Source organism: Pyrgilauda ruficollis, unplaced genomic scaffold (genome assembly GCF_017590135.1).
Source record: "Pyrgilauda ruficollis isolate IOZ18807 unplaced genomic scaffold, ASM1759013v1 scaffold39, whole genome shotgun sequence".
NCBI classification, from domain to species: Eukaryota; Metazoa; Chordata; class Aves; order Passeriformes; family Passeridae; genus Pyrgilauda; species Pyrgilauda ruficollis.
In genome coordinates, this window is record NW_024525378.1 from 4,683,422 (window position 1) to 4,697,702 (window position 14,281).

At 46.8% G+C, this 14,281-nt stretch overlaps 1 protein-coding gene across 1 annotated transcript in view; it reads left to right on the top strand.

Annotated features, from left to right (window-relative positions):
* Positions 1-14,011, top strand: part of PRDM16 (PR/SET domain 16) — a 296,734-nt gene extending 282,723 nt beyond the window's left edge. The window contains exons 13-18 of the mRNA XM_041476600.1: positions 648-725; positions 6,306-6,475; positions 7,126-7,300; positions 7,789-8,019; positions 9,637-9,811; positions 12,043-14,011. Coding sequence (XP_041332534.1) covers positions 648-725; positions 6,306-6,475; positions 7,126-7,300; positions 7,789-8,019; positions 9,637-9,811; positions 12,043-12,177 — 964 coding nt within the window. The 3' untranslated portion in view covers positions 12,178-14,011. The remainder of the gene's footprint in view (positions 1-647; positions 726-6,305; positions 6,476-7,125; positions 7,301-7,788; positions 8,020-9,636; positions 9,812-12,042) is intronic.
* The last annotated feature ends 270 nt before the right edge of the window (positions 14,012-14,281 follow it).

The following is a 14,281-nucleotide window of genomic DNA, read 5'->3' on the forward strand; positions in this document are numbered from 1 at the left end:
CCAGGGAGTTGGAGGAGTGAGAAGGTTCTTCCTGAGCTTCCTTTTCTCCAGGCTGAGCCCTCCCAGCTCCCTCAGCTGCTCCTGGTGCTCTGATGCCAGCACAGTGCCCCCTGTGACCCTGGGGTGGGAGATTTGTCCTCCCCATCAGGGATGAGCTCATGATGTGAGGGCATGAAGAGATTTTGGGAGCGGTGTCAGAATGAGGGGTGCAGGTGGTGCTGTGGCATCTTTCATAGTTCTAGTTCTCCAGAGTACCCAGTCTTGTTTGCAAGGCCATCCTTTGAAACTTGTTTCTACCTCCATTTCTCTCTCAGCAATGTCTGTCCTCTCCCATTTCTAAGTCAGCATTTCTTATCCCAAGGTTTGCACACTGTGTGAGCCTTCTGCCAGGCTTGGAGAATTCCCTAGAAATCCATCTCCCACAGCATCCAGGGGTTCTCCTGATGGTTCCCTTTGGTTCTCCTGATGGTTTTCTTTGGTTCTCCTGATGGTTTCCTTTGGTCCTCCTGATGGTTTCCTTTGGTTCTCCTGATGGTTTCCTTTGGTCCTCCTGATGGTTTTCTTTGATTCTACTGATGGTTTCCTCTGGTCCTCCTGATGGTTTCCTTTGGTTCTCCTGATGGTTTCCTTTGGCTCTCCCTGTCCAGGTACTGTGGCAAGATCTTCCCACGCTCAGCCAACCTGACGAGGCATCTGCGGACACACACTGGGGAGCAGCCTTACAGGTGATGTTGTCCCCCATAAAAAACCCTTTCCCAAACACTCCTCACTCACCACTCTGGTATTTCCACCCCCCCTCTCCTTTATAAAGCTGTGCCAGCAGAATACCACAGGCCTGGAGCATTACACAGAGTGATTCATAGGGTTGTATATTATGTGTACCAGCCAAAAATAATCAGGCTTGGCAGCTCGAAGATAGACACTTAACTTATATTTAGATGTATGCTGGCAAATGAGGGCTCTGATTTGCAGTGTTGTTTCACACTCACGTTAACCATTCATCTCAAGGACAGCTGAAGGTGCTGAATGGCTCTGAAATTCGGGCTGGTTTGAAGGGCTTGCCAGGACCTTCACTGCTGGGGCTAGCTGGGTTTTCTTTTTTTTTTCTTTTTCTTTTCTTAATGCACATCAGAGGTGCTTGGAGTAGGGGATCAAAAAAAACAAAGGTTTGGGTTTGATTCCTGATGGTCACTGATTAAATTTTCTGGAGTTTTTTAGGGGGGTAGCTATGAAGTCACTCAAACTTCTAGTTAAGAAGTTTAATTATGTATAAAGTACATGAGTAGTGTGCTATTAATCCCTACTTTATACATAATACACACCAGGCAAATTCTTTTTATAAAGAGAAAATGCAACATGCAAAAACGTGTGGATTTACCTGCCTTAAAACTGAATTTTGGTAGTTTCTGAGCTTAAATCATGGAGTTTAAAAGGAGAGGTGGGAGTGGGGGATTCACACAGAGTCTCACACCTTTGTGAGTGTTTAAGGTAGAAGGCTGAGCTATTTTCTGTTAGCTGGGGACAAGGTGATGTGATTTTGATGCTTCAGTGTGCACAAGGACAGTGTCCCAGCCCAGTGGGTTCTGTGGCTCCTGCCTAAGTCAGGATTTTAAAATCTGAATAAATTTTTTATTCAGATTCTTAAATCTGAATAAAACTCACAAGAAAATACATGTAATATGAGTGCCTATGTATATAAATAAGTATTTCTCAGGGAAATCTTCCCCCCAGCATTTTGTCCCAGCGAGTTACAAGCAGTTTAAAAAAAAACTGGGAGAAAAAATGCCTTTTTAGTTAAAATGAAGTCCAGAAATGAGCAAACCTGAAGGATTGATGAATTGAGAGCTTGCTGCAAATCAAGCCTTGTGTTTGCCATGATGTGAGGGAGTGTTTTGCAGGTTGTCAAACAATGGTAACAATTCCATTTCGTTTTGGGTAGCTGATGTTGCAGCGTTTCATACACAGCCATAAGTTCACAACAAAGCAAATGGAGCAGTTATTAAATAAAGAGAAACACAAATTTATGAGCAGCAAAAGGCCATGTGGTCAAATACATCACATTTTTATGCTCAGTTTAACCTAAGAATTGACTCTCCCACATTGTAATCCCTGCTACGCCGAGAATCACGTTTTTTTTCCATCCAGCATTTTTAGTGTAGACATTAGGTAAATTAAAAATACACCACCACCACCACCCCCCAAAACAGACATATATTTTGGATTATATCCCTGCTGTGATGTTTGGGGTTGTGTTATTTGATATTCCTGTGTGTTCCCTGTCCATTGCAACTCTCGCTCCCGATTATTCCGAGATCTTTAGTTCAGTTTTCTTCCAAAAAAGGAGACTTGCAACTTAACAAAGGTTAGGAAAATAAAGATTTATTTGATCTGGTCTTCTCCCAGAAAATAGCCTGTGTGGGTTTTTTAGAGGTCTGACTCCTGGACAATGTTGCATTCTAACAGCACTCCGGAGAGCCGGGGCTGCGTTTACGGACGAGCTTTAATTATCATTGATTTGCTTTTCCTCTCAGAGAACTGAGATTTGCAGCTTTGGCAGCCAGACTTGTTTTGAAAGCTTGGTTTTTAAGTGCTGACTTCAGGCAGGTAAAAGGAGGTTGCTGATTTCTCAGTGTTTTATTGTTGTCTTCTTTAAAACTTTGTTTTTGATTGTTTAATTTTTTTTTTACCCTATAAAAATATTTTTATCTATAATAATTTCAGTACTAATCCAAATATTAATTACTTTGTTCTTAAAGGCAACGGGCTAGAAAATAAGGTGGTTTGGCTTTGATTCCTGATGGTCACTGATTCAATTTTTTGGAGTTTTTTTGAGGGGGATATGAAGTTACTCAAACTTCTACTTAAGAAGTCTAATTATGTATAAAGTAGGAATTAATAGCACATGAGCAATAACGAGGCAAATTCTTTTTATAAAGAGAAAACGCAACATGTTTTCTGAAGAGTGAGAAATACCTGGTGATTCACTTCCTAAAAATCAAATTATTTGAAAACACTCCGAGCCCCTGTGCGCTACAGTGAAATTCAACATGCTTCTTTTCACTCTTTTTTTTTTGTTTTTTCTGCACCAAAACTGAAAATCTGGACTATGTATTTCAGAATTCAGAATAAAAAGGCCCTTGGAGGCCTTGTGTCGTGTTGTCTGCATTAAGCTGGAACTCAGAGCCACAGCTGACATCTACCATGGCATTTAAATTGCACATAGTTCAACAAATATTGAAGATATTTCTCATTTTCTGATTTTCAAAACGCAGCCTGAGCTCACCCCTGCTAAAAATGCACTTGGGGCTGAGGAGTCACTCAGAGGGAGAGCTGCTATCCATGGGGTTTTTTTGGTTTTTTTCCTGCAATTCTGCCTCTCAGATCACACTGATCAGTGCAGAACTTCATGAGAGGCACTGGGAAAATCCTCCCCACATTTCCAGGGTTTGCTCCCTGCTTTGGCCCGTGTTGTCCCAGGTACCGAGCTCCTGCAGCTCCCAGGATTTCCTGCCAGAGCTCCCCAGCTCCAGCCCTGGCTCCTTCCTCGCTGTCCCTCCCTCCCATTTGGATGTTTTCAGAAAATAAGGGAGAAGCTTTGTGGGGCTGTTTGCAAAGCAAACACCGCTGCCTTTGAGTTTTATTCTTCTCCTCCTTCACTCTTCACCCCTCTCCCTGAATTTCTGCTGGTTCCTCTGCCTGGGCCATTTATTTAGATTAAAACCAGCAGAGCTCCCAGCACTGACCCCTCTGGGACCACAAATAATGCCGGACATCTCCCTCATCCCTTTGCTCCCAGGCATTCCCTGCTCCTTCCCAGTGCCCTTCTGGTTCCTATTTTTTTTTTAACAAGCTCTTTATCCCTCCCCATTCCCGACCCTGCATCCACATAGCTCATGGTTAGGGCCAGGACCTGTCACAGGGAACTTTTCAAAGGCTTCCTGAACATCTAAATAAATGGATGTGGAGGAGGCCAGGTCGTTCCTGCCTTGAGTTGCTTTTAAATGTCTGGAGCTGCTCCTGGCAGGGACAGCCAGGCTGGGAACATGAGTTATCCTGGTGCCCACTGTGCCAGGTATTCCCTGTGCCAAGCATGGGGACACAGAAAAAGGGTTTTTTAGGAGCTGGTGATGGCAGGCAGGGAGAGAAAACCCCTGGCATCATCAAGGATGAGAACGGAGCTCCTAGTCTAAACTGGATAAAACCACTCATGAAAATCTCACGGAATATCAGGAATATTGGGATATTGGCAGGTTTGGATATTGCAGTTTGCTGGAGTGCTGAACAGGAATCTGAGAGCAAATTCCTTGGTGCTGGAAATCCATGTTTAACTCTCTGTACAGATTGTTCTTGATAAATCTCCGTGTGATTGTTCTTGCTGGTGTTCAAATAACTTCTTGTTTTCTGGAGTTATTTGGGGGTTTTTGGAAAAAAAAAAAAAAAAAAAGAGGAAAACTAAATACTTTAGGAGTCTGGAAATGCTGTGGTTTAAAAATTTTGCTCTCTGCCTTGCTTAATCCTAATAAAGGCCCATTATTTGAAATATCTTCATTCTTGTTGGAGATTTAGCAGTAGGAAATTCGGAGGTGGACATGGAATCCATAAACATTCAGCAGGAGAGAGTGTTTCATAAATGTATCCCCGCTTTTTTCCAAAAATAATATCGATTTATTTTTAGAGACCGAATAAAAATCCCAGCTGGAACACATCTGGAAATGGGGTGTGTGTGTTTCACAGCAGGGATCTTTTCCACTCCACTGTTGTGTCTGTAGGGAAGAATCCCATGTCCCCTGTGCCCAGGGACATCCAGCTCCATCCCTGAGTGAGGCAGGCACGGGGTGAGTCTGTGCACATCAGGAGCTGCTGATACTCCCAAAATCTCCATCTCCGTGTCCTGGAGTGCTGGGGGAGCTCTGGCACAGGCTGCCCCATCCCTGGGAGTGTCCAAGGCCAGGTTGGACAGGGCTTGGAGCCACCTGGGATAGTGGAAGTTGTCCCTGCCCATGGCAGAGGTGGCACTGGGGTGGGTTTAGAGTCCCAAAATCATTCTGGAATTCCAGGATTCCCATGGAAGAGTAGCTCAGCTCAGTGGGGCAGATATTGCTGTGGGTTAGAGGATTTCAGAGTGGATTTATTCTAGAATAAATCCAGAATCTGGAGCCTGCTGGTGTGGATTTATTCTGGGATTACAAGGGCTTGGGAAGAGCTGGAATTTTGGAAGCATCCAGGATTTGCGCAGCTCCGCAGCAGAGACAGATTCTGCTGCTCGTGGGTTTTGGAAGCAGACCCAGGGGGGAGCATCTTTGCTGAGGTACAAGTGACGTGTTTAAAGGGAGATGGAACGAGGGATTCGGCGGATTCGGGCAGGAATGAGGTTTTCAGGAGTTTTAGACCCAAACTCTCCACCGCAGCTCGGAGCTGCCACCTTCAGTCCATCAGCGGCTCCGGCTCTGCGCTGGGAGCTGGAGCCCTCACCGCCACCCCGAGCAATTCCGACTTATTTGGAGGGGATCTAAACCCAAAAAAGGGGGGTGGTGGCTTTGAACAAGCCCCCAGCCCATCTGCCGTGGGTCCTGCAGAGACTGAGCTCAGAGAGGGAACATCTCCTCACTCAGCAGCTCTCCTGAACATCCTGGCTTGGCTCCTTGCATTCCAGCTTTTCATCACAAACCAGATATTCACTCCTAGGAGTAAATCTTACCCTGTTTGGAAAGGATGGTGGATTTCTTTGCTATAAGAATAGTTATAATTACCTTTAAAGCCATGCTGCAATCCCTGCATGTCCAGTACCACAAGGAATTTCACAAATAAAGCCAGGATTTTGTGTGTGTCCAGCTAACTGTCACGCAGGGATTTGCCAGTTCATAACTATTTTAAACATTTCACCTCCCTTCTTTCTTCTTCTGTCTTCCTTGTCCTCCCTCCTCAGCCATATTTCACCTGATTCCTCTCAAAAAAAAGTGGAAGGAATAAATCCACCTCTCTCATTCCTACATCCATGCATGGAAAAGTAATTATTTTGTTTCAAACTCTTATTTATTTGGACGACTTCCTAATTAATCCTAATCCTTTCTTTGTGCTCCTTGAGTAACAATAATATCAGATTTGTCTGGGATGATTAATGCTTTGTGCTTCCTTCAGCACAATTTTTACTCCTGAGTAAAGATTTATAGACCAACATTTCCTGGGGTTTTGATAGTCAGATTTTTCTCCTTTCATTTTTATTTTTTTTCTGTTGTTGTTTGAGGTTTTTTTTTTTAATTTTTCTCCTCACGTTGCATTCTTTGGCATCTGCTGCTGTTTTCCAGGTGTAAATACTGTGACAGGTCATTCAGCATTTCCTCCAACCTGCAGCGGCACGTCAGGAACATCCACAACAAGGAGAAGCCATTCAAGTGCCACCTGTGCAACAGGTGCTTTGGGCAGCAGACCAACCTCGACAGGCACCTGAAAAAGCACGAGCACGAGAACGTTCCAGGTAGGGAAACCCCCTGGTGACCACTGGAGATAGGAGACTCCATGGTCTTGGCCCTTGGGAAGCCTCGCTGGAATGCACTGTCCCCCCAAGGATGAGTTTGTAGGGTTGTTTGTAGGGGTTTCTTGGAATTTCAATAAGATAAAGAGGTTTTGACATAAGAAAATGAAAGGAAGGAATTGCTGTGATGAAGCCAAGTAAGTGATTTCCCACCATGGGTAAAAAGATGTATTAAGGAAAAGTTGTAGGCAACTTGCTGGAATGCACTGTCCCCCAAAGGATGAGTTTTCAGGGTTGTTTGTAGGGTTGTTTGTAGGGTTTTTTTAAAGTTTAAGATAAATAGGTTTTGTTTTGACATAAGAAAATGAAAGGAAGGAATTGCTGTGATGAAGTTGTAGGCAAGCAGCTCTGCAATGGTTGTTAAATTGTGTGTATTGACCCTAAATGCCAAATATTCCCTGTATTTTGGTCTGGAAACACCATCTTCCTTTGGGATCTTTGCTCCATGACTTTCCTCTTGAGTATTAAACAATCAGTACAAAGTGTGAGTGCTGTTGAGAACATTCTTGCTTCATGTTTCCTCATAACCCTGGCCTTGCCACCACCTGATGGAGTGTCCTGTTGTGTGTCCTGTCCTTGCTCCTGCCCCACAGTGAGCCAGCACTCCGGAGTCATCACCAACCACCTCGGGACCAGCGCCTCCTCCCCCACCTCGGAATCAGACAACCATGCACTTTTAGACGAAAAAGAGGATTCCTATTTCTCGGAAATCAGAAATTTTATTGCCAATAGCGAGATGAATCAAGCGTCGGCTTTAGCAGATAAAAGGTAGGCAAGGAAATAAAATTATCTGCTGAGAGGACAGGCGTGAACAGCAGAGTGACGCAACAGGGAATTCTGGTAGAAGCTTCCTCCTGCTGTTTGCTCAAAGGGAAATTGTTGGAGGACAGAGTCCAGAGAAGGAGGAAGGCTGCTTGTCTCACAAATGTTAATTTTAAGAGATGAAAAAACAGCATTTAAATTCATTTTTGTAGCTCAAAAAGCCTTGGGTTGGTGCATTCTCAACGTGCGCATTGGCCTTTAGGAACAGTGAACGGTGATTTTTAAATGGCTGAAGCACATTGATTTTCTTCTTTGTTACATTTTAAATAATATGTACATGTATATAAATGTGTCTCTGTGTTCATATCTCTATATAACATTATCAAAGTCTTGCATTTCAGTGGGGAATACATGACTTAAACATTTGCCATCTTTTTTTTTCCTTTTCTTTCTTCTTCTTCTCCTCCTCCCTGCCCTTCAACCAAACATTTCAGGCCAGAAATCCAGGATATTGATGGCAATTCCCAGTGCCACGGACTGGCAAACGAGAAGACAGAAGATGTGGACGATGAGGATGAAGAACTGGAAGAGGAAGATGATGACAGCCTGACTGGGAAATCCCAGGACGAGACGGCGTCGCCCACGGCAGAGCCCCGGGGAGCGTTCGAGGATGAGGAGGATGAGGAGCCCACATCTCTCACCATGAGCTTTGACCACACCAGAAGGTGAGGGGGCCATTCCCGGGGGGCTCAGGCCCCTGCCCGTGTCCGTGGTGCATCGTGAGTGCTGTGGGTTTGTTCTCCAAGCCATGCCATGCCTCTGGTTGGATTCAAACCTTCACTCCAGATTCCATTTCACCATTCTGGGGGGGAACATGAGACAAGTGGACTGCAAGGAGAGGCTGGAATGATATCCAAGGCTTGAGGAGTCTAAACAGGAGAGCAGACACAAAACCCGCTGTGTTCAGGGTACCACAGCTCAGCAGATGTCGTTTTTCTCTCCAAATCCATGGTCAGGGCAAGGGAAGAGGAGTCTGGAGCAGGAGAACAGATACAAAACCCAGAGTGTCCAGGGTACCACAGCTCAGCAGATGTCGTTTTTCTCTCCAAATCCCTGGTCAGGGCAAGGGAAGAGATGTCTGTGCAATGCCTTTGGTGCTGCTGTGGCCCTTTGAGTTGGAGCAAAATATTCTTGGAGCTCTGGCAAAAAGGGGATTCTGCCCCTCTGCCCTGCCCAGGTGAGACCCCACCTGCAGAGCTGCCTCCAGCCCTGGGGTCCCAGCATAGGAATGACCTGGAGCTCCTGCAGAGAGTCCAGAGGAGGCCCCAGGGTGATCAAAGGGATGGAGGACCTCTGCTGGCAGAAAAGGCTGAGGGAACTGGGATTGTCCAGCCTGGAGGAGACAAGGGTCCAAAGTGACCTTCCAGTGCCTGAAGGAAGCTACTGGAAATATGAAGGGAGACTTTTTCCAAGGGCCTGGAGAGACAGGACAAGGGGGAATGGATTTAAACTGAAAGAGGAGAGATATAGGTTTGATCTTTAAGGAAAATCCTTCCCTGTGAGGGTGGGGATGCCCTGGCACAGGGTGCCCAGAGCAGCTGTGGCTGCCCTGTCCCTGGAATTGTCCAAGGCCAGGTTGGACAAGGCTTGGAGCACCCTGGGATAGCCCATGGCTATATTTTAACGTCCCTCCCAACTATCTTTTAAGGTCCCTCCCAACCCAAACCAGATCCCATTATTCTATAAAAAGTGAAGGACTTTTCCCCCAAGATCAAGCCATGTCTGAACACCTTCAGAATGAAAGATTGCTGCACACAGCACAGGCTCAGCTCTCTTTTTGCTGCAGCTTGCCCCAGTTTCTGGGGGTATTCCCAGCACAAACCACACAACACTGAGTGATGCCTTCCCCAGCTTAAAAGCACCGCTAGTTTTGGTGCAGAACTGTCGCCAAAGGCTAATTAATTATTATTTTAGTATATTATACTATGTTATATATTATTCCACGATGCATTCCACTTCTGAGCAAACACAGGAGCAGTAAATGAGATAAGAATTGTTTTTCCTTTCCCTGAGGTTCAGAGAATACAAATCCCAGAAATTTCTCGGGAAGTTGTGCCTTGCTTTTCTCCGTGAAGAGAAACGTGGCAGACTCAGAACCTCAGACAGAACCTGCTGCTTGTTGCTTTCCACTTCCTCCTCACTCCTCCCCATGCCATGCCGTGTCCGTGTCCGTCTGTCCATCCCTTCACGCATGTGGCTGGTGAGCCCCCGTGGGTGGTGCATGCAGGCTGTGGGCCAGACGAGCTAACACAGGTCACCCCTTCCCCTGGTCATTGGTACAGGTGTATTGAGGAGGACGAAGCCGGCCTGTTAGATTTGGAGCAGATGCCGAATTTTGGGAAGGGGCTGGATCTCCGCAAAGCGGCCGAGGAAGCATTTGAAGTTAAAGATGTGTTTAATTCCACCTTAGACTCTGAGGCAATAAAACAGACTCTGTACAGGCAGGCTAAAAACCAGGTGGGTATATCCAGAACGTTTTCCTAGCTTGCCACCAGCGTGTACAGCAGGATTAGGGAGCAGCTGGCCTCCTCCAGCCAAGGGTTATTTTCCCTTTCCAGTGGGTTGTTTTCCCCTTCCAGAAGGTTATTCCCCCTTTCCAGTGGGTTATTTTCCCCTTCCAGAAGGTTATTTCCCCTTTCCAGCAGGAATTCTAGCTCACACATTAATGTGTCTTGTTGCAACTAAATTGAAATAGAGGAGGAAGGGAGGGGGCATCACCTTTAGATGGATTTATCTCAGCCTGTACAGAGAGAACGGGGCTATGCAGGCAGAGAGAGCCATTTGTGTGTTTTTATCTGTCTGTATAAATGTTTTTATATCTCCTTATTTATTTATACTTTGGGGTGGCTCTTTTGTTGGTAACCACTGAGGTTTGGTCTGCAGAAACAGCAACAAAATGCCCTTGGGTTTGATTAAAACAGGTGTGAAAGACAAGAATATATCCAGAACTTGCAACCCAGCATGTCTAGAGGGTATCCTTGTTTATTTCTTTGATTTCTAAAAGTAAACCAGAAAATGCAAAAGAAAAATCCCAGCCCTGTGAGCCAGACCAGTTTAGACCCACCAAACACCATCAGAATGGCACCTCAGAATTACTGGAGTTCTGAGAGAAATCTGGAGGTTTGGGGCAGGTCTGTGTGTGCTTTCTGCTTTTTTATTAGCCAAAATACCGGTCTGGGTTTATGGAGTTGATCTCTTGATCCCTCCACGAGGATTCTCACAGAAGAACTGTTCAGTGAAGTTACCTCAGCAGGGTGGGCTGGAGAGAGGATACAGCCCCTGCTGGGGAATGAGCACAGCTCTCACCTCATGGGCCATTTCTGACCCTAAAGCAACAGAATTTAGCCCAAAATCTATTTCAAATGCCCAAAAGAGCAGTATCTTAAAGTGCAGCCACCACACCAAACATGATTTTTGAATTAGCATAATCCAAAACTTGGGAAATGTTTTTTCCTCCTTCATAGTGGGTGCCAGTAGTGAGGCTGGGGAGGGGCTGCTGGAAGAGAGAGCACAGCAGTTTTTTGGGGTGACACCCATTTAAACACAAGCCACTTGCCTGACTCTTCCCTGTGTCCTGTCACTAACATCCCAAATGCACTAACTCTTTGGGAGCAGCTTGTTCTTTTCCAATGTACCACCCTGGTACAGCCTGTGCTTGGATGGGGAAGGCATTTTTGGTTTTTGACTCTGTTTTACACTTGAATCACAATAAGCAACTTAAATAATTTGACCCATCTTTTGGCAGGTAATATAAAACCTTGGTGTGAGCAGCACAGCACTCCTTTGGCTTAGTTTTAAGCAATTTTAGAAGTGTGTGTCCACAAAACCCAAAAACTGTACTTCTTCCCTGAGGCAGGGTGGTGGGGAGGATGGGGACCATGTTCTCCTCTTTTTCAGGCCATGGTGACAATGACATTGATTTTCCCCTCTGCTGTATGAGGTTCTCATCTGCCTGAGCCCTCACATCCCTCGTGTGGGCTGAGAAAGGGCACAGAGAGGTGTGTGAGGCAAATCTTGTGTCCTGGTGGAAGGAGAGCAGCCAGGTCACACAGAACCAGCACTTTGTTGGAGGACAAACAAGTCTGGCTGCATTTCTCTCATCAGACACCTTTAAGGGTTTCACTGCAGCAATAAACCCACCCTGACCACACTGGTCACACCAATGAGAATTCCACATCCCTAAATACCCACACTGGCATCACCAGTGGGGCCATGCCAGGCATCGAGTCAGGATGGGCAGCTGCTCACCACTTCCCACTGGGCATTGTTGCCCCATTGCCAGGGCACTGCTGCCCCAGCCCAGCCTCACTGATGTCTGGGGATGTGATTTTTTAATAAAAAGCCCCAGTGTCAGCTGCTTTCCTCTGGGAGCAGAGCCTGGAATCATGTGGACGTTTGTCACAGAGCTCAGGCAGTGCAGGATGGGTTTGGTCCTGTGAAAACCAGTGGGAATGATGGTCTCTCCTGACTGTCCCTATAAACCATTAGGTAAATTAAAAATACACCAATGACAAATCTGTTTTGGCACCCACCAAGAGGTGGGTGCCATCCCAGAGCGTGGATGTGAGTTGAGCCCAGCACAGAGGATGCTGCTGGCCCAGGTGGGCAGGGTTAGGTGCTGCTGTGTTTTACACAATGTTCTCCATCCTGTGTTCTCACTCGTGCCCTTGCATCCCTCTCTCCCCCAGGCTTATGCAATGATGCTGTCCCTGTCTGAGAACGCTCCCCTCCACACGTCCTCCCAGAACTCTCTGGGGGCTTGGCTGGACATGGCAGGAGCAGCTTCAGAGTCGGGGACCTTTAACCCCATCAACCACCTCTGAGAGGTCCACAAGGCACTGGCCAGAGCCCAGGTGAGGCAGTGGTGGTGCTGCAGCCATCCCAGCAAAATCCCAGCGAGCAGAAGATGGATGAGAGGGCCTCAGGGAGTCGTCTGGACTTTGGGCTGAGAAGGAAACCTGTCACATCTGACCTACACATCCTGCATTTTTATCTCTCTACAGTTTTCCTTTCTAATTTATCACAATGAACCCCTCCCAAACTGGATAACCCTGAAGCAGCCCCAGGATTTCACAGCCTGTAGGAATAGCATGAGCAAGACACGAATTGCAAGAGTGCAATCAAAGATTGGCCCCTCCAACCTTCCAAACCAGTGTCACTGAGCCAGCACAGCCTGAGCAGGAGCGACAGCTTGGAACCACAGGGCAGCATTTCCTTCCCATCCAGCTGAATGGTGAAGCACCAAGGAAGAGAGCCAGGTGTGACCTGTCCCTGGTGCAATTGTGACACAGCCACTGGAGTTATGCCAGGGAAAGGCAAATTCAACCCACTTAACTGACCCCCCAAAAGAATTTGGAATTCTGCACACCCACAGAAGCACCATCCTGTCCTTTGCTCCCAGCAAACACTGGCACAGTGCAAAGCTCCTTCAAGGTGAGGCCACGCTGCCTGCAGTCCTCGTGAGCCACATGCAGCTCCCAGCCTGGAACAGTGCTGAGGCTGGGGTGACAGATGTGTCACACGAACTTGGATGGTCCCCTGTGCCCTGAGCGAGGCTGGGAGAGCTCCCTGCCCCTCCTGGTTCCTGTGAGGCCAGCACAGGCTGGGAGTGCCTGGGACAGAGCCAGCGTGGTGGAGCTCCTGGAAATGCTTGTATTTGCCTAAGAAGAGAGGTCACGGGGTAAAGCCTTCCCTGGTTGTGCATAAGGAAACGTGTGCTGGGCAAACCCAGGGCAGCTCAGACACATCTGCTCGTGTGTCAGGGTTTCAGGGTGACATCACCCTGTGCTGATGGTATCTGTGGCACGGATCTCTGATTCACACCGTTGGTTTGGCCTGGTTTTCCCTCTGCACTGCCTGCTGCTGCTTGGCCTGTAATTTAAGTAGAAAGGTGAACATTTCCGTGCTCCAGCCGCCTGAGGGGTGCAGAGCATGGAGATAAGAATCCAGCTGTCTCTCTGACTCTAAAATTTCTCATAGAGATTTTATGAGTGATTTCCAATCACTTCCAAACCTCATCTCTACTGATACACAGCAGCCTCCACAAATCCTGTGGGCTTTGTGCTGTTCTCTGCTGCAATTTCCATCCACTGTTGGAGCAGGGAATTTGGAGATGACATTCCTTGTTGGAATGGTTGGGAAAGCCGTGGAAAAGGACAGATGGAGGGTTCTAGTCCAGTCTAGTGTGGGAAGCCTCATTCCAGCAGGCCAAAACAATGGGACATGCTCCCTGAGCAAAGCAGAGTCAGAGTTGGGTGTGACACATTTGCAAGTCAGCTTTGCACCCAAGAGCACATGTGAGGCTGATTTTGGGGAGCCTCAGAGTGCCCCCACAGGAAAGCATCCAGGGTGACTTTGGTACAGAGAGAACAAAAAGTAAATTAGCAGCACCAGTGTGTTTTCCCAAGAAAATTTACCCTCCCCTTTTTGGTTTTCCACAACATCCTGTGAAAGTGCCCAAGGCTCTGAGAGCACCAGGCGGTGTGACCGAGCTGCTTCATGTATTTGCACAAAGCTCCTGGGTAGGAGAGCCAGCCCTGCCGGAGGAATCCCGGCTCTGTGGAGAAGAGGGACAGCCCTGTCCCATCCCATCCCATCCACCCATCGCATCCCATCCCCTCCCATCCCATCCACCCATCCCATCCCCTCCCCTCCATCCCATCCTATCCCATCCCATCCCATCCCATCCCATCCCCACAGGCAGCAGCACAGCCCTGCCCAGGCACTTGGCCTTTAAATTATTCCCACAGGGGCCAACTGAAAATAATAAAAGAATTGTTTCTTTTCCTGATGGAATTTATTTTAATCTGTATATAACTTGTCATTTTGGGCTAATTCCTTTCTTATTTTATTTCTTCCTTAACAGTATTTTTTTACATTATCTATCATTCTTGTGAAGAAATCATGTTAATAGAAGTATGTAGTGAA